At 32.5% G+C, this 19,058-nt stretch overlaps 1 protein-coding gene across 1 annotated transcript in view; it reads right to left on the bottom strand.

The window, feature by feature from the left end:
* Positions 1 to 692: 692 nt before the first annotated feature.
* The window catches only part of LOC143236487 (uncharacterized), a 60,747-nt gene continuing 42,381 nt past the window's right edge, over positions 693 to 19,058 (bottom strand). Inside the window, exons 5-11 of the mRNA XM_076474773.1 lie at positions 18,260 to 18,294; positions 17,148 to 17,238; positions 13,921 to 14,039; positions 11,854 to 12,033; positions 7,745 to 7,774; positions 5,068 to 5,262; positions 693 to 4,669 (exon numbers count right to left, since the gene is read on the bottom strand). Of these exons, the coding sequence (XP_076330888.1) occupies positions 4,307 to 4,669; positions 5,068 to 5,262; positions 7,745 to 7,774; positions 11,854 to 12,033; positions 13,921 to 14,039; positions 17,148 to 17,238; positions 18,260 to 18,294 (1,013 nt within the window). The 3' untranslated portion in view covers positions 693 to 4,306. The remainder of the gene's footprint in view (positions 4,670 to 5,067; positions 5,263 to 7,744; positions 7,775 to 11,853; positions 12,034 to 13,920; positions 14,040 to 17,147; positions 17,239 to 18,259; positions 18,295 to 19,058) is intronic.

Here is a 19,058-nt window from a genome sequence, read left to right as displayed (position 1 = left end):
ATAGCTTGCGTTGTCTAGAAGTGTTTTATTGAAATGCAATGTAACATTTTAATAAACCCATTTTTCGTGTGTGTGTGTGTTAACTATATCTGGTATGTACGAGAAGTAAAATATTTGATATATTACAGAAGTTTTCGTTGTGTTTAAGATTATTACATTATTATAAGATGGACTACATGAATCAATATACTCCAGCTTTCTTAGCTTAAACTTTGATATCTAAGTTTTACTTATTTTTAAGAAGTAGAAAACACTAGAAATCCTTAAGTACATAAAAAGTACTCAGTATAATAAAGGAAAGACATGAAATATATACTTTTATTAAAAAGATAGAAAATATGTATTGTTAAGAACACACAGGAAGTGTTTTATATCATTTCATGGAGACAGAAAATACTACCTATCATTAAGGGAGAAGAAAGTGCTCAGTGTTGTTAAACACAGACAGGAAGTGTTATAATGTCAAGGAGAAAGAGGAACTGGTACATGTTAAGAGTAGAGAAACAGAAACAACTGTATATAAATAACAGAAACAGTTCAAGATAATCAACAAAAGACAATAAGCGTTTCGTATTATTATGAAAAGACGAGACGTTTCGAGGGAAGATCAAAATGTATTTAGGAGAAAAAGACAGGACGTGAAATGTAGAAGTGAAAACGCGACACGTAAATGAGTCACTCCAAGAACAATATCCAATTATTTCACGGCGCAACTTTATTGGAAGGCTCTAAACATACAGACGTTTGAGTTTCTTTAGAGAACCAAGCAGACAAAGGGTAATAGCAAATTATGCAAAAACACAAACAAGTCTTATTGTTATCTACTTTCAGTTCTTTCGTACTCACCTTCATATAAACAAATTCAGTCTTTCAAACCATACACTACTGTTGCTTGTAGACACATGACTCTCCATTCATTTACAAAACTATAAAGCCATTTATCTTAGACATTTTTCGTTTATATAAGCACTCAGGGTTTTATATACTAGTTTGAAAGTCATTTGCGTAATGTTTGAACAATAAAACCCAGATAATTTACACTAGATCTTTGTATGTGTGTGTAAAATATTATTCCCATAATTCACTTTTTTAAAAACAGTATAAACCGTGAGTATTAATAAATATTTAGTATATAAATACACAAACAAATTAAGCTAAATCAAATGATGCTTTTACTAATATATCTCAAACTATGAAATTAATATTTAGCCTTTTAGCAGTAAAACCAACCATTCTAGTAAATTCTCGGTTGTTCTAATATTAGACATTTCATTTCAGACAAGTTTGGTATAATTTCTTACGCTCTATTGAAGCCTCATATAATCTTATCGCATCGTTTAAGATCGACAAGATCTATTTTTAATTTTCAGTTTACAACAAATTAAGGAAATTGTTTAAGCCTTTTGACTATCACACTTGAAATTTTACAGATGCTGTTTTAGACTTAAGGAATACGGGCTCTAATTGACCAAAGTAAAATAATTCGTTGGTACGTTTTTCTAGAAAGTTCAATAACAGGAAGACACACCTTGATACCACTAAATTGGTTTCTATATTCATTAGCTATTAAACTTCAGGATTAATCACGCTTATTTACTGAGCAAATTGTGGGTTGTTTCATGTTCACTTCCTTGGTCATAACTGGACTGATATACATCAGAAACGAAAAGCCGGAATTTCTGTTACTACAAACTTAAACTTAAATATCTGTACTAGCTAAAACTATTTTAATTCTAGAATGTTGAGTTATCTAAATGTATTAGACGTCGAATCCTTCATTAAAATATACCGTTTATAAAACATCTTGTTTCGAAAGCTCAGTTTGAAGTTTATAGAAAAATCTGTGAACATAGTCCATAGGAGAGACACGAGGGTCACTCGTGCAGGAGACATTTGCAACACAAGTTTAATACAAGTATCAAAAACTGATTATCCTACGTAAAAAAGTAAAATTGTTACTCACTGAAAGTTTGACTTAATTATACAAAATAAACCAGACCAACCATTCAGATCACGCCTACCGTAAGTGTCATTAAGCACTTAACATATTTAATAAACATATAGGTAAAATATAGGAGTTCTAGCTTTTTCACAAAGCGTATGCTTTATACCACTTACATTCCATTCGAAAGAGGGCCCTTAGATTTTTACAAACTGAGAAAAGCCTTCTTTAAAAGTTTGACACTAGCTAACCAACAAGAAAGGAAAAAACGAACTTTCAGCTTTTATCTGATAGTTTTTTTTTCTCAGCACAAGTTCCAACGACATCTTATCAAATCTCAGTTATCCAATATACGTCTTTATCGATTTCATAAAGAAATGTAGAAAATGTTTCTTTATCCAAATATTCAATACTTTTAGCATAAGACTAAAAAAACACTCCGATTTATTCACGAACTATTTTCTCTGTAAACCGAGATATTATTTCGATCATTATCTTTATTTTAGAAAACAACGCCTTCCTTTGTATTTTCTCAGCACAAATTCAAGTATTCTCAATTCTTGGAGATACAAGATGTGCTAAAAAAGAAGAACATTTCTTAGTTTGTATTGTAACTATAGTTGTATTGTAACTATAGTTGTATTGTAACTATAGTTTGCGATTTTTCTACAATTGTCGAAATAACAATACATTTTTATATCACATTCTAAGTTCACCCTCCTCAGGCACTGATTTATAATCTTCTTAATGAAAATAACTTCATGAAAGATATGTCTTCAACGCATTTTATACTGTATTACTAAATTAATAATAGCGCATGCTTTGTTTTCCAAGAGCAATAGAGGCACTCTAGAAATCAGTTTCTCACAGTTCTTTTCTACATTCGGCACTTAAGGCTGTTGTATTTTGTTTTGTGTTTTTCAGCGCAAAGCTACATGATGGGCTAACCGCGCTCTGTCTAGCGAGGGAAATCTCACCCCAGAATTTAGCATTGTAATTTGTTGTTTTGAAATAAGAACGAAGCTACATAATGGGCTATCTTCCCACAACGGGTATCGAAAACCGTTTTTTAGTTAGTCTGCAGACATGCTGTTGCTGACGGGGCAGCATTGTAAGTATGAAAACTTATAGCAGACTTACCGGGAGGGAGGGCGCACTTATAGCAATCCATAAACTAAGCATTTTGTTAAAGGAATCGATTCTCCTACGTGATTTATCACATTGAACATACGTGAGAGGTCGCAAAATTATAGTTGACGTTTTGTATAAAATTGTTTTCGAAAACATTAGACGAAACAAACACGTTCATTTCGTATATTAATGGTCTCAATACCAATTCAAGACGGTTCTAAGCTCAAATACGTAACCAAAACAAAGCTTATAGTCTTCACAAAGCAACAAATACCCGCTTTTCAATGTCACGATTATTATCAAAAACTAACGAGCTGTCAACTCAAATTGTTACAGGGAGGGACAGTATTCTGGATGGATCATATAGGATGTAATTAATTATAAAGTATCACGTAAAACTCTTATCATGACATTTAAATGTTTTTAAAACCACACAAATGATATATTTTCCATCTTAAACAAAAGTACTACTGCTGTCTTAGCGTGCTTTAAACTAAACAATGAATCAAATACAGTATATCTCGACAAAGTTTCATATGAGCCAATGCCTTCAAATTGGTGATGTTTGATTACTTAACCCTGCTAAAATCTTCAGCCACACATACTAAATCATTACACAACGTAGCAGGATATGCAGATATATATCAAAAGCGGTTAATGACAAGGGAAGATGGTATGGCGATACGGTTTTACACCCTACTAATATCTAACATATAAACAGTGATAAAGATTAAATACAACATTTCTGATTGGTATGATTTGTCTATAGGGATATTTAAGTATTTTTTGTTTACCCTCTGAGTTACACAAACCACAATATAATACCTGCTCTATATTACCGTTCACAAGAAGGTACAAACTACATATGACAACACAATATAACGTTAACAGGTCACGAGCAGTTTTAATATTAAACTGCTAACTATAAAATTCTGACATCGACGTTTTTACTCTTTTTATTCATTGCCATAGATGTAATAGGAGATACAACTTTACAAGCAATGAATAACATATATTATTACTTAGTCAAGACAAGGTTCAAAAGATTCCATGTGAATGATAAGAAGCAGAAATTTACATTTACTCACAAATGTTAAATTTTTTTAAACCCTGAAAGCAAAAGAAAAAGATCTGGACCTGGCTAGAAATACGTAAGGAAAAGTTAATTTGCAAGAGTTATATCTCACTATCTAGACACTAGCTTGACAAACACAATACACCATACAATGGACATCAGCACTCCACTACAGGTTTTTCAGCTGCATCGCCGTCCTTAGCTTCACTTTTCTTATGGTCTGCTTCTACTCCTGTAAATTCTGGCGCAACTCCACCTGCTGTTTCTGGTTCGTCTTTCTTCGTAATATCATCTTCGTCTTTAAATTCTTTCATCGATTCTGGATCTGTTGCTGTTTCTACCACTTCAGGCTTAGATTCGTCATTTTGTAACTCAGGATCTTCTTCCGCAGTTTCTCGTTTCTGGTTTGTTGCCTCACCTTCTAGTTCATCTGTTTCTGTTGGCTCTTCATCATAATGTTCACCTGATGGAGGAAGTTGTGATTGCTCGTCGAACTGTGGGGAAGATGGAGGAATAGGGCTCTGGAGAAGAAAAAATGCGTTACTTTTGGCCACAATAAAGTTATTGGTACGTTAAACAGTATAAGGTTTTACAATCACAATTATAAATACAAATATTTGCTTATGAAAAACTTATACTTCATTTTAAAGAGATCACTGGATTTTCTTTTTATAAACTTGATTTCAATTTGCGTAAAGGAACAGTTTCCTTGAACTTTAGAGCTCAAGCTTAGTGAACTATTCTTACCAAGGGAAATTTTATGCTATAGAAATTGAAATTAGGGCTAAACATGAAAATTTACTAAAAATACAACAACTGTTCCGTGATAACGAGAAATAAAAATAAAACATTTTTATTTCACAGTATCCAATCATTAATTTGATTTATTGATAAACACTTGACTACTATTGTTTCTTACCTTAGTTTCTGAACCTTGACGACTAGCCTTTCCTGAAGAAGACAGTGATCCAACTTTAGAAGAAACCTTGTCCTTTAAAGGGATCTTTTCTGATTTGACCTTTGTCTGACCACCACCTGGTTTGTGCTTTACATTGTCCATTGAACCAACCTTGGATGCAGCTTTTTGTTTCCATTCCAGCTTTCGAGATTCGATCTTGAGAACGAAACACGTTTAAGATGTAAGATATATAAAACAGATTAAGGAAAGAAATAAAATATTAGTTTAGTTTTCAAAATTTGATTAAATGATATGCATTCCCACCTGCAGCTCTCAGTATTTAACAATGGTGATATTTGGATGAAATTATAATCATAATCTAGATGAATTAGTTTCCAGTAAAAGGTTACTTGTTTACCCATTCCAAATATTTCAGACATTTTATAACTGTAAAAGTAATCCGTTTTTTCTCTCTCTCTCTCATCATCATAATTAGTAAAACTGTTGTAGTAACTAGGTGAAAATACTTTTCATATTTTAAACTAATTCTATAACTGCTCTACAGCCAATGGGAGAAAAAACTTGATAAGCCACAAGAATAAACATTCAAATTCAATGCACTTAACAAGCTTTTCCCTTGGTATTTCAGTGTGGTCTAAATAATGTAAACTAATTATTTTTATAGAATAAAATATCTAAACACAAGTGTGATATTTCGGAATACCAATCTGTATTGGTTTTTGAAAGCATTCTTTCAAAATTAGTGTCACTAAGTGTTGTCATCTGCAGAGAAAATAATTATGTTACAGTTCTGAAGTTACTTAAGGAAGAAAGGTTTTAGTGTTATTTTATTTGACATTAATGATCACAAAACTGATCTGATTAGCAATGACCAGCTGCGAGAAACAAGTGAGAATTTTGGTTATTACCAATTGTACAGTGAACGTATTTTAATAAAGTTACTTAAACTTTTAATCCACCTTTGTTACTAAGTAATTATGAAAATAAGTCTCGTTCCTAAAAATCCCTGTAATTTATTTACTTTATGTAAATAAAAATAAAGTAACGAAGACATTATCACGTCTAATCTGTTAATATGACTTTAAATCATTTTCTTTTATACATATAATTTTTAATACTGATTTAATCCATGTTTTAATTCCAAAACACTTCACTCATAAAAGACGAAAGTGTATCATCAAGGCTTGGTTATAAAGGTTAATTCAATAAAATTTTTTGTATTCGCAATGTTCTTGCTTTTATGCAGAGCAGATAATGCTTAGGGTCTTTATGGCATGATATATAGTTATAGGTGTTGAAGTATGCAAAGCTTGAGAACTCTTATAAAAAAAAGTTAGCATATAGGCTCAGACAAAAGGTGTAATAAGGTTAAAAAATATCCAAACCGCGAGTGCTTTCGAATAGTTGACTTTTTCTGCAAGATAATAACGGGAATAGAGTAATGAAATGACTTTTTCTTTCGATTTGAGAAGTTTTTATTTACAGCGTTAGATGGCGCGTCGTAAGCTGATTATCTGCTTTGAATTTTCTGCAAAGATACTTCAGGGCTATGTGCTATAATCGTCCCTACTTTTAAAGTGGTTCGTTACAGGGAAAAACAGCTAGTTAAAGCCACACATGGCCAACTGTTTGGCTACTGGCTACTCTTTTACCAACGAATAGTTTGATTAATCGTCAACTTATATTGCCTCCACGGATGAAAGGACGAAAATGTGCGGTAAAATAGAGAGTCGAACCCGCGGGCTCCAGATTGTTTGTCGGCTGACCTAACCACCTGGCAACACTAGAAATTCAGAAATGGAACTAATATAAACCTTTTCTAACAGAAACACGTAATTTTGTAAACAACATGCGAATGGCATTGTTCCAATCGAATCTTTTTCTTAAAACATAACATGTTTGACATGTATTGAAGTTAATTTTTACGTTCAGCGAAATCTGTAGACATGAAGATGGTAAAATGTTCCTTTTATTAAACTTAAAAACCCAGAAACGTAAGACTTCTGTTAGAGGTAGTTTATGTACATCAAACACTACCGATTGGTTCCTGTTCAGCCTTTAATATATATTTGTAACGAAGTCTTAATGATATCTATTCGTCTTTTACGATATTCTTGATATATTAATATTCTTTGAACTATACTCAAACGTAAAACATTCGAATATCTTGCTTAAGATCAATAAATACTTAAACTTATAACATCAACAAATGTAGAATATCTGAATATTCTCCATTAATATAAAACATACCCAAATTACAATTACGATACTCGTTGTTGTGTGTTATTTTTCCAGCATTACTACATGTTCATAGCTAATTAAACATTTAAGTTTCATTCATTGACAGGTCCAGCACAGGGAGTAGCCAAAGTACGCCCTCCTATCTCTACCCTCCAAAGTCTTAAAGTTGTCTTCTTTAATATCTTGTCACTTAAAATGTCCCCACTAGGTTACTCCTTTCAGGAAAACCCTGGACCCGCCAGTATTCTTTATAAAACTTTCTATTATTAAATATTCTTACAAAGTTAGAAAAATATATTTAAAAAGTATTATTTTAAGTGAATTGAGTATTTGTGAAAATTCTAGTAAATTCAATAATACTGTTTTACAATATATAAAAAACCGTTGTGCATGAGACATGCAGTACCAATATAAAACAGTAGACAGAAATACATACTACTGAGGCAGGCTTTTCACGGTCACCATGCTGTTTCAAAATAAAAAGTACCATGTTATTTCACTAGGTATTATAAAACCTACAGTAAAATTTCCATTCACATTAAATTTATTGTATACTTCAAGATATAACAAGTTTACCAACCAAACAAATTTCATTCTGTCGGGCTTATATTTCAATACATGCATTGTTTGAAAATGTATTAAATTACATTTCATGCTGATATTTAAACATTTGTATTTAAATTAATATTATGCAGATATAAATATAGACAGTTGTTTATTTAAAAAAAAGCTTAAATAGCAATATCTAAGTGAAGAAATAACATAAGAAAGTTTAAGATATTCTGTACTTAGAAAATAAAAGATCGAGCACGCTAAGATAAACAATAGATTAAATAGTAACTTGATATTAGGATCTGAAATTAAATTTGTTAATAAACAGTGAAATTTGCGTATGGTATAAAATTTTAGCAAAACTAACATAATAGCAGCTCCTTAATTTTATACGTAACGTGCAAAAAATATGTGCATAAATAAATAATCAGCAAATGGATTAATGTTCAGACCCGTCTTCCATATTAAAATAGCAAATAAACTTTCGAAACAAGTTAAAACAACATGGATAGATAACAGAAACACATTTTCAGTGCTTTAACCAGTTTAATCAGGTATTTCCTTATTTTAATTTCTTCTTACGTCATCTTTATTAATATATTAATCTTTAATATATTTAATATATTTATATATTAATTACTATATTCATAAAAGATGTTAATAAAAACCCAGGTATTTCCTTTTAAACAAATGTACTCTAAGTTATGCTGTAAACTGATTTGTTTGTTTACAGACAATCGCCAAAGTATTCAAGGGCTATCTGTTCCAACCATCTAGCATGGCCAGGTGGTTTGGGCACTTCCAATCTGAGAGTTGCTGTTGTGTACGCCGAAAGCGTATATAAGTAGTGACTGAAACACGCCTTTTGGTTTTGAAGATCATACAGACATTCTTTATTTGTATTATCTAAGAAATGCCTATTGGTTTTGGCCAGATTTGTTAGGGCACTTGACTTACAATTTCGGGGTTGCAGGTTCGAATCCGTTTCACCAAACAAATTCGCCATGTCAGCCATGGAGGCGTCATAAAGTGACGGTCAGTCCTACTATTCGTTGGTAAAAGAGTAGCCCAGGAGTTGGCGGTAGGTAGTGATGACTAGCTGTCTTCCCTGTAGTCTTTCACTGCTAAAGTAGGAACGGCTAGCGCTGAGAGCCCTCGTGTAGCTTTGTGCGAAGTTGAAAAACAAATTTAACCGTCTATAATTTTGAATGATGAACTAAAGGGAAGACGGAACCCACCGCTACCTTTATAGCTACGTTTGTTTAACGGAATAATGGCATTAAACAGTAACTTGTACAAAGCACTACGGCGCATGAGCGCTTTATTATCAATTCGTCGTATTATTGTTTTGCGGTATGAGCTAGTACTTCGAGATGCTATATTTCAGTATGCTAGTCATTAGGCCTCACTCGGACTGTTGTAAAGCAAAAACGTAATAATAATGAGCGACGCTACCTGAGTTCTGCTACAGGGTTCCCAACATCCGTCTCTTTTTAAAAAGGTAAACAACTCTATTTAAAACATGTAACCAGTAAAGTTCCTATCGACTTCAACATGCTTCATAGTAATTCAAAAAACAACGCTTACTTGTGATACATCTTACTTTAGTTATGAGCTAAAGATATTTGACCCCTAGAATGTTTTAGCTATTGCACAGTTTTCCTGTTTGTTTTTGAATTTCGCGCAAAGCTACACGAGGGCTATCTGCGCTAGCCGTCCCTAATTTAGCAGTGTAAAACTAGACGAAAGGCATCTAGTCATCACCACCCACCGCCAACTCTTGGGCTACTCTTTTACCAACGAATAGTGGGATTGACCGTCACATTATAACGCACCCACGGCTGAAAGGGCGAGCATGTTTGGTGCGACGGGAATGCAAACCCGTGACTCTCAGATTACGAGTAGCGCGCCTTAACCCACCTGGCCATGCCGGGTCGTCACACAGAATTTCTTAACAGAGAATTAACCTCTTCTACTTTTTTATTCACATACATGTTTCATTTTCAGATTTTGTACACGTAAGCACATTCAGTACAAAATGAATAAACCCAGAAGTTTTCCGACGGTTGGAGTCCATAAACGATTTCGTTTTTGGTCAATTTTTAACAATATCTAAGTATATCAAAATTTATCTGTACATAACAGCACACGCCCAGTCATAACATTACGAGAAGATTTAAGAGCTGTATTGAATTCTAGCAGTTTATATTTCTATAATACGTAGTGTTACACTTACTGACATTGTTTAGTTTAGAAATATTTTTTATATATTTTGTTTTTAGACAATATCTGAGCCACCTGGTGAAATACAACAACTTCATAAGAAAGTTTGATATAAAGCAAAGAATTGCTAAATTATTTAGCGTAGAAATTTCGTTTTATGAATCTTAGTGCTCTCTGATGGCTTAAACTGCTGGGAAATAGGACAACCCTGTTTGATCTATAGTATAACAATTATAACACTGAAAGATAGGTAACACGCAAAGTTTCTGATCGAACGATAACTTGCAGTTCTGTAAAACGTTCACTTGTGCCTGCGTTACCAGTTTCACGACATTTATAAGCATTGTATTTCAATAAATTAAGAAATATTTACTTTCTTTTATTTTGTTTATAAAATATATTTATTAAGACAACCGGATAATTATTGCTGCTTTCATTGTTTATTAACAATTCCAGCTTGAACAATACAGGTATACTAGCCAGTTGTGAATATAGCCTAATTGTTGTCATACACATACCTTATTTTTAAACAAAAATGTACAAGTTGTATTTTGGTTTAACGTCCTAGCTAGTTGTAAAGTGAAATAAATTTAGTGTTTTAAGTATATATACTTACAACGAGCACACAAGATTATTTTGTCTTTATTAATTTAATTGGTTTAGAAAAAGATGATTCCATTAAACGCCATTTTTGTTTGGTTTTCAATTAATTTTTTATTCAACTGAGCGAGGTAGAATGATTTATGACGTTTTCTCACGGTTCGTGGGAAAATAATATTTCGTAACTTCTATCTTAGCTCATCCAAATCTTGTCAGAACAGTTGAAAAATAAGTTCCATGATCTATAACTTTTGACGAATTCAATGTTATTAATAAAGTTAAGCAACATGCTCAATGTTTAAATATTTTTTCCGTTTCTTCCAAACATTCCAGATTTAAGAATTAAGACATGATCAGTAGGTTTATAAAATATTTGTAGCTGTCCTGAAACCGTATTTACCTCATACTCTGAAATATCACTTTTATCCATTGATTTCGTTTTATTTACGACTGTACCATACCTAGGTACACACTCTTAATAGAACAAAAACTTGCTATGTTACTTGTGAAATAAGATAGAGAATTTAGGCTTACTGAAATTTTTATTGAAAAGCCAGTTTTAAGTCATGCTTAACCTCCTGTTATAAACAACCAAATAAGTTTGAGCTCCCAAATTATAATATTTATGTTCTCTGCAGTAGTTGAAGTTTTAAGTATTATTTCAAGGAGGAATGTTTATGGAGTACATTTATCTTCCTGAAAAGAAAAAATGACACTGTCATTTAGACCTACACCTCTCTCTTGCTGGGTAATAGACGGACAACGCAAGTCCATTAACCTATGCTAACTTGACTTGAAAGCATATATAGTTTATATATTATACATAACTATTTGCAAGTAGAAGTGGATGTTAGAGTACTTGATATCAACTTCAATTTCACCATAAACAAATAAACAACAAACTTTTGAGTTACGTCATTTAAAGAACTTAGCTAATCTTTACACAAGCTTTCTCAGACGTTCGTTACTCAAGGTTTCAGTTTCTACTGTTAACATGCATACTGCTAGGACTATCTCAGGATCTTATACGTAAACAAATAGTTTTTAAGGAGCGTATGTTTTTACTTATGACATTTATTTCAAATACAATAAGACATTGTGATTAAAGTATACGGTCCACATTACTTTGTTTATTTTTTAGGCATAACCTAAGTTCTATCTAATACGTACCTTAACTTGTCCACCACCTGGAGAATAACCAATATTCTTATCTCCTACTTTGGGTTCCACCTTCCATTCTAGCTTCTGGGTTGTTATCTTCTTTACTCCACCCCCAGGTTTGTACGTTGTGTTTTCCAATGATCCAACCCTTGGAGCAGCAACCCATTCCAACTTCTTTGTTAACAGTTGCTTTCCAAGAATAATTAATTATAATATCAGTCACAACACTTGCGTTTCCTGCGCATGCTTGTGCGCAAAATGTGGCTTCGTGAATAGTATTTTGAAAACTATATGTACATCTCGTTACGACTTCTTGAACCCATAAATCAACTCTTGTACACACACACACACACACACTCATATTTAAGTGATTCTTAATTTTATGCTTATAGAAATAATATTCTAGTAAGAACGAAAACGAAACAAGTTAACAGGCATTAATTCTTATATATGCACAGATAAGGCTTTTTCTACATGGTACCCCTCTCCAGTAACACAGCTAATTGTCTGCGGATTTACATTGCTATAAACCAGGTTCTGATACCGGTGATGGGCAGAGTACAGATAGCACAATGTGCAGCTTTGTGCTTAATTCCAACTAAAGGAAAACGCTACACGGCGCGTAATAATTACAACAAAACTATTTGTATATACTGTAATCTTCAATTTTATATCTCTTATTAGGATTTCATATACGAAGTGTAGTCAAACAGAAAAAAGAACAACATTAAGAACAAACTGATGACTTTTGTGTAACGTAATATGTTTGAATGAAACTAAGTACAAAGCATTATGTTATCTGTACTCTACCACAACTGGTATCGAAACAGTTTATAGTGTTGTAAATCCACAGACACCACTTTGCCACTGGGGGGTTACGAAATGTGTTAACTTTATTTTAACAAATGACAGTTAAACACATTACCATAGTTTCACCAGGAGAAAAATCTGGAGTCAATCCAGTCTAGAATATTCCACGTAAAGATTCTAATATGCAAACGTTTATTGAAATACATTCACATTCATCTTACATGTTGATTTCATTTAAAATGCACACTCGATGTTTCAATAAGGTAGTAAAAAAGCATGTCGTGTAACGGGAGTCCAAGAAATAATGAATAGAAGTGAATGTAGTATTAATGTACTAATAATATTTTTGTTTACTCTTTTGGTGTGTGAACCAGAATTTATTAGGGATCATGTAACAAAGAAATCTAATAATTCACACGCAATTTGGCGCATAAGTAATTTAGAAAAAAAATGTTTAAATAGCTGAACATAAAAATGGACAGTGGTCTTAAGTTTATATTTACAATTCCAGTATGAAAAAAACAAAGATTTTAGGGCGTTTTGGAGTAAACATTCTGTTAAGGAATCGCTCTAAATGCTGCATAATAAAGTTGTTTTTTAACTGGTGAAATAAATATAATTATTTCAATTCCTACAGCAAAAGTTTGTCTATAACAACAAAGGAATATTCACGCGAAATTTCAGAAGTATTAAAAATATTTCGTAACGTAAAGTTTAATATCAATTTTTATGGAATGAAGTATTCCATTATTTCATGAATATCAGCTTTAAGCTTATATCTCTGTATTGGAGGAAAAACGTTGTTACAGATGATTTTTGAATTACGATTGTTTTTACAGCGGTTCTTCGAAGTCTTAACTGCAAGTGTGAGGGCTTACAATGTCAAACATCAGTTCCGATGTTCGTGGTGGAAAAAGCACAAATCGTGTACTGTGCAGGCAGCCTTCTGCTTAAAAACAACAAAAAATAGAGCCTGTAACTGCTAATAGCAATAGTATAACTGAAACTGTCAAGCTAATTGCTTCTACATAGGCAACGACGCTGTCCATTTCCTGACGATCAGTTTGGCTGTTCTGAAGCTATCAGAAGAGACAAAAACGGATATTTCAGGGCATATAGAGAGAAACATCCTGTGATTCTTTGGTTATTTTCTCACTCAGAATTTTCGGATGTGTTCCGTCTCCAGACTTCCTGAGAATTATGAATTAAATAAAAACAAATGTATCTATAATGTAAATATATAACATTCATTATCTGACTTCGTACCTTTTTCTCTCCACCAGATGGTTTATATTTAATATTATCTAGAGACCCGATCTTAGATTTTACATTTCTCAAGTTTGGCATTGGTGCTTGACCAACTGGAGCCTTGATTGGCGGTAGCCCTGAAAACAAATATATTTACATTAGAAACGATCAACAAACAGAAATGAAAAAGAGATCGTGGTTCCTAATAATGTTCGCCTAGTAACTTCACAAAAATTCTTAAAAAGCAGACTTTCTTGAAACACTCAAGACTTTTCAATCCAATGGCTAACTGTTAAAAAAAATCAAAATTCATCCACTCGTGTTTCATATTATTAATAGTATATTCTTGTTTAATAAGCTTGCAGAACAAGTGGCTATAAATAACCTATTCAAATGTGAGTAAACTTGCTAGAAAAAACTACTGTTCAAATCATAGAACTATTTTTATACTGATTTTTGAAAGAGAAGAAAAGATGTTAACTTTTTATCGCTACTGACCAAGTAGAGATGCTATTCAAGCAAAGCTAGTAACAAAAACGGCTAGGTATACTGCGCCAAAATCTATGCACAGCTATTGCAAAGGTTGTAGGGTTATTTTAAAGTCGATCATTGAAAGTCGAGATTTCAATTAACATTTTCTAAATTCTTCTTTGTTACCGACAAAAGCTCTTTGAAGCCATTCGAGTATCACAGGAATGTAGACACTATTTAAGCAACAATATACTCGTCATAAACACTTCGTTTTATTGGAGTAAATAACATATCTACAGCCCTATTATTATTGAGTATAGTTTTACAAGCCACTACAAATAAAATGGCTATGAATATGTTATTAAAACTTAGACGATGGTAATGAATGCAGTATTGAGTATATTATAGTTTTAAAGTTTATTTAAGCACCTTTTTTTCGCCCTGAATAATTTCTCCAAGTCCTTCACCTTCCGCCATTAAAAAATACGATGTTTTATTTATGGAAAATACTTATAATTTTACGCAATTTATAGCGTATTCATTGGAAAATGCCACTTTGAGAATTCACGTGGTTTTCTGCAACCATTTCAGTTTCCTAATAGTAGACGATTACCACAGTAAGTTTCTCTACTCTTGGGAGTGGTGATTTATTCTACTGATTTTTCTACTTCTCTGAAATTTTGACAACATATGTTAGTATGATTTTATTATTATTAATATTTTTGTTTCACAAGCCTACAGCAAGATCGGTTGGGTATTTCACACCAAAATCTAGTTATATATATTATATGAAACGCTTAGAATATCCATGCTCTTTTGAAAAAGTTGATTATTTTTCATTGAAAGTTGATTTGCGTAACTAAAAATGCATAGTATCTATGATGTTGTTCTGAGCAACTTACTTTGTATTTTTCGCTTGTTAAACGTGTGTTTACACGAAATCTCAGGCACAAAAACATGTGGTTTAGTAAATAATGGTTGGGTGTGGAAAAAAACCAATGTAGCAGCAAACAGTTAAAATTTAATATTCAACTTAAAAATATGTCCATATGTAGCTTAAACTTCATATAAAACATAAGAAAGAAAATAACTAAAAATTGTTATTTAAAAAAGGAGAATACGAATCGTCAACAACAGTGCAGAAATAAGGTGAAACAAAATGTAGAGATCTTTAAGCCTACAACCAGGGACCCATCAAGCTGAAAACAATGTACAGATTTTCTCAAACTAGAAATTCCTATTTTTGACTCCACTAAAACTTAAGTGTACCGTTCACAATCCTTATTCCCCTTTTCGAGTTAAACATTTCTAATTATATCCTTATCAAAGTATTAAAAATATTAATGATTTTAACAATAACATCATGACTGAAAATTAAAGATCTGATAATATTAGAAAAATAATGATTCTTGCGACAATATTTTGCTAAATAACAAAAATAAAGGAGAAAACGTTATTATTCAAGGACATGTACTGCAATATGTACAAATATTTTATGAATGTATAGTTAGTTGACACTTTAAAAAGATAATATCACGATGTAATATCCAATTAGAATTATGTTCGTTTAAATGAGACACTAAAAGCATGTTTTCTAGTAACAGCACTTTTATTGGACAAAACGAATACGTTTCTATGACTAACATACATGAATTTTCCTTTTGAAATACTACTTGTGTATTGTTTGTTTTTGAATTTCGCACAAAGCTACTCGAGGGCTATCTATGATAGCCGTCCCTAATTTAGCAGTGTAAGACTAGAGGGAAGGCAGCTAGTCATCACCACCCATTGCCAACGCTTGGGCTACTCTTTTACTAACGAATAGTGGGATTAACCGTCACATTATAACGTCCCCACGGCTGAAAGGGCGAGCATGTTTGGTGCGACCGGGATTCGAACCCGCGACCCTCAGATTACGAGTCGAACGCCTAACCCACCTGGTCATGCCGGGCCTAACTTGTGGATTGATTTGTTTGTTTGTTATTAAACACAAAATTATGCAACTGAAAATTGTTAAGTACTGATTTACTCTTAGAAATAAAACGACAAGGCTGAGCATGATCTAGTGCTTAGCATGCCCGGACTTGTGAACTCAGGATTCAGTGTTCACGTCTCGCTGCCGAAAATATTGCATTCCGCAACTTTGTGGTCTTGAGCGCATTATAAGAGTGGCGCTCAACTCCTACTGTTCTATTGGGTAAGAGTACTCAAAATTTGCCGGTGGGTTCTGGGACTAGCCGATATGAGATCTGAATACCTTTCGTGAAGTTTTGCGCTAAACAAAACTGAAATGTCTGAAGAAATGCCTTGCTGGATAAGAGTCTTTGGTTGCGACGGTTGAAGACAAGAAACGGAAGTTATCCAAAATGTGGAGATTAGTCATTTGACTAAAGGCTGTTATAACCCAGAAAAAAAGTAAAACAACCAAGATTTAATAAAGACCAGGAAAGGCGAGCTGGACGACACATCTGTATATTATCTTATTTCTAATTTTATTTTTTGTACTTTTACTTACGGTATTTCGACAGTTAGTAATAATTGTTCTTGAATATCGTACAAGCTATAAATTAATAAAAGATTAAAATTATTGTATTTAGATTTTTCATATATTTAATTTAACGATTCTCTTCATACACTCAGGAAAACAAGTTATTGTATATGATGTGCAGATAAAATAATCAAACAAATTGTTAATTAATGTCCTCCAACCTGTTGATACATTACTACTTAGGTTGTCATTCAAAGAGTGAACAGATTTCAGAATTCTCACTTACTTTGTGGATATTTAGTTGGAGAAGGAATGCCATTTCGCAGAGGTGCCTTCTTTGGTGAATGGCTCAGTCTCTTTATCGGCGAAGTTGGTGTCTTTATTTAAAAAAAGCTTTCTGATTCATAGATTCTAAGTCTTATTATAAAAGTTTTTATTTATCTAACTACAAGTTGTATAAGAAAATCGGTGCAGGTAAAATATTTTTGTAATAAAATGTTTTTCTCTCTTAAAGAAATGTGAAGTGTCTAGTTATCAACAACCACAGTAAAATAAAATATATTTGATGTGTGAATTCTAACTAAAGATACTAATAAAGGTCTTTTATGGAATAATCAAGAACCATATTTTTCAGTCTTTTTTTAACAGTTTAATACTGGTTCAAGTGTTTAAACGTACTGTTGTGATTCAACCATGTTAATAAAGTATAGGAATTACGTAACTTCTCATGAAACTAACGATTTTGTCTTGATCGCAGCTTCACTCATCTAGCACTGCCGTACAAAGAAGTGCTACGATTTTGCGTTGTGTTATATGGAAACATATTTTAAGACTATTGTATGTTGTTTTTTTTTTTATTTCGCACAAAGCTACTCGAGGGCTATCTGTGCTAGCCGTCCCTAATTTTGCAGTGTAAGACTAGAGGGAAGGCAGCTAGTCATCACCACCCACCGCCAACTCTTGGGCTACTCTTTTACCAACGAATAGTGGGATTGACCGTCACATTATACGCCCCCACGGCTGAGAAGGCGAGCATGTTTAGTTTGAGATATAAAAGTTATATTACTGGAGACTGCTTTAGTGCTGTGTTTTGGCGAAAGTTTTTGTATTAAATTGACCGATTCTCAGTTCACACCATGCGTATCAAAGTTCACATGAAATATGAACACTTTCATTTTGTAAATAACACGATAAAAAGTGTGGATATTTTGTTAAACAACAGTCTAGATTAGACAAGACTACATTAAAAAAAAAGACGTTTTACCAAGATCTCAAAGTGAACATCAGTAGGATATATCACGTTTTTGTTACTTATTTAGAGGACAATTTTATTGTGACATATTTATGTTCTTGAGTAGGTAAGCAAAAACTATTACCAGTAACAATAAAAATGCGTACCTTTGACTTCGGGATTTCGGGGGAGTCCGTGACTTCTGTGGGGGAAAAAAAAAGAAGACAAGAAAGAACACAATTGTTAATAAACGAACTTGAATACAACTATAAATATATTTCATTTCAAAACGTTTCATTATTATCATTTCTTATTAAAAGTATTATTTTACAAGAGCTTTGTCATTTAATAGGATTTAACGTTATAGGTTATAACTCAATATAAATAATACTGTGTACTTATTTCTTATGGTTTCGAAGCACGAAGTAAAGCAAAATAGACATTAAGACAAAACGAAGATCCAACTAATCAATATTATGCTACATTATATTATACTAACACTTTTATGAGAAAATGCAGGGTAGTGTCAATCTATCAGCTTATATTATAAAGCCACACTTTCCTACAACATGACATTTTGACTGTTTCTAATATTAAGTATCTTTAGATCATAAGTAACAGATATATCTTATAATGTGGAGAATAAGACAATATCCAATCTTGTTGAAAAGAGTGATATAACAGTTTTCATAAAATGAAGTATAGTTTTAAGAAGACAATGATTATATTAAAAGTAAGCATTGCAATTACAAAAACTTGTCCTAAAGCAAGATAAAATTGTTATATTTATATATGTATATATACACACACACTGCTAGCCGAAATCTTAGGGCCAATGAACATAAAGAAAAAATATGCATTTTGCGTTGTTAGACTCAACCACTTATTTGAATAGAGCTTCGAAAGGTGAAAATAAGAAAAGGGAAAACAAAATAAAACTTTTTTTAGCATTTAATAGGGAAAATA

This window comes from Tachypleus tridentatus, chromosome 13 (assembly GCF_004210375.1).
Source record: "Tachypleus tridentatus isolate NWPU-2018 chromosome 13, ASM421037v1, whole genome shotgun sequence".
Lineage (NCBI taxonomy): Eukaryota > Metazoa > Arthropoda > Merostomata > Xiphosura > Limulidae > Tachypleus > Tachypleus tridentatus.
This window is presented reverse-complemented; position numbering and strand designations above follow the sequence as displayed.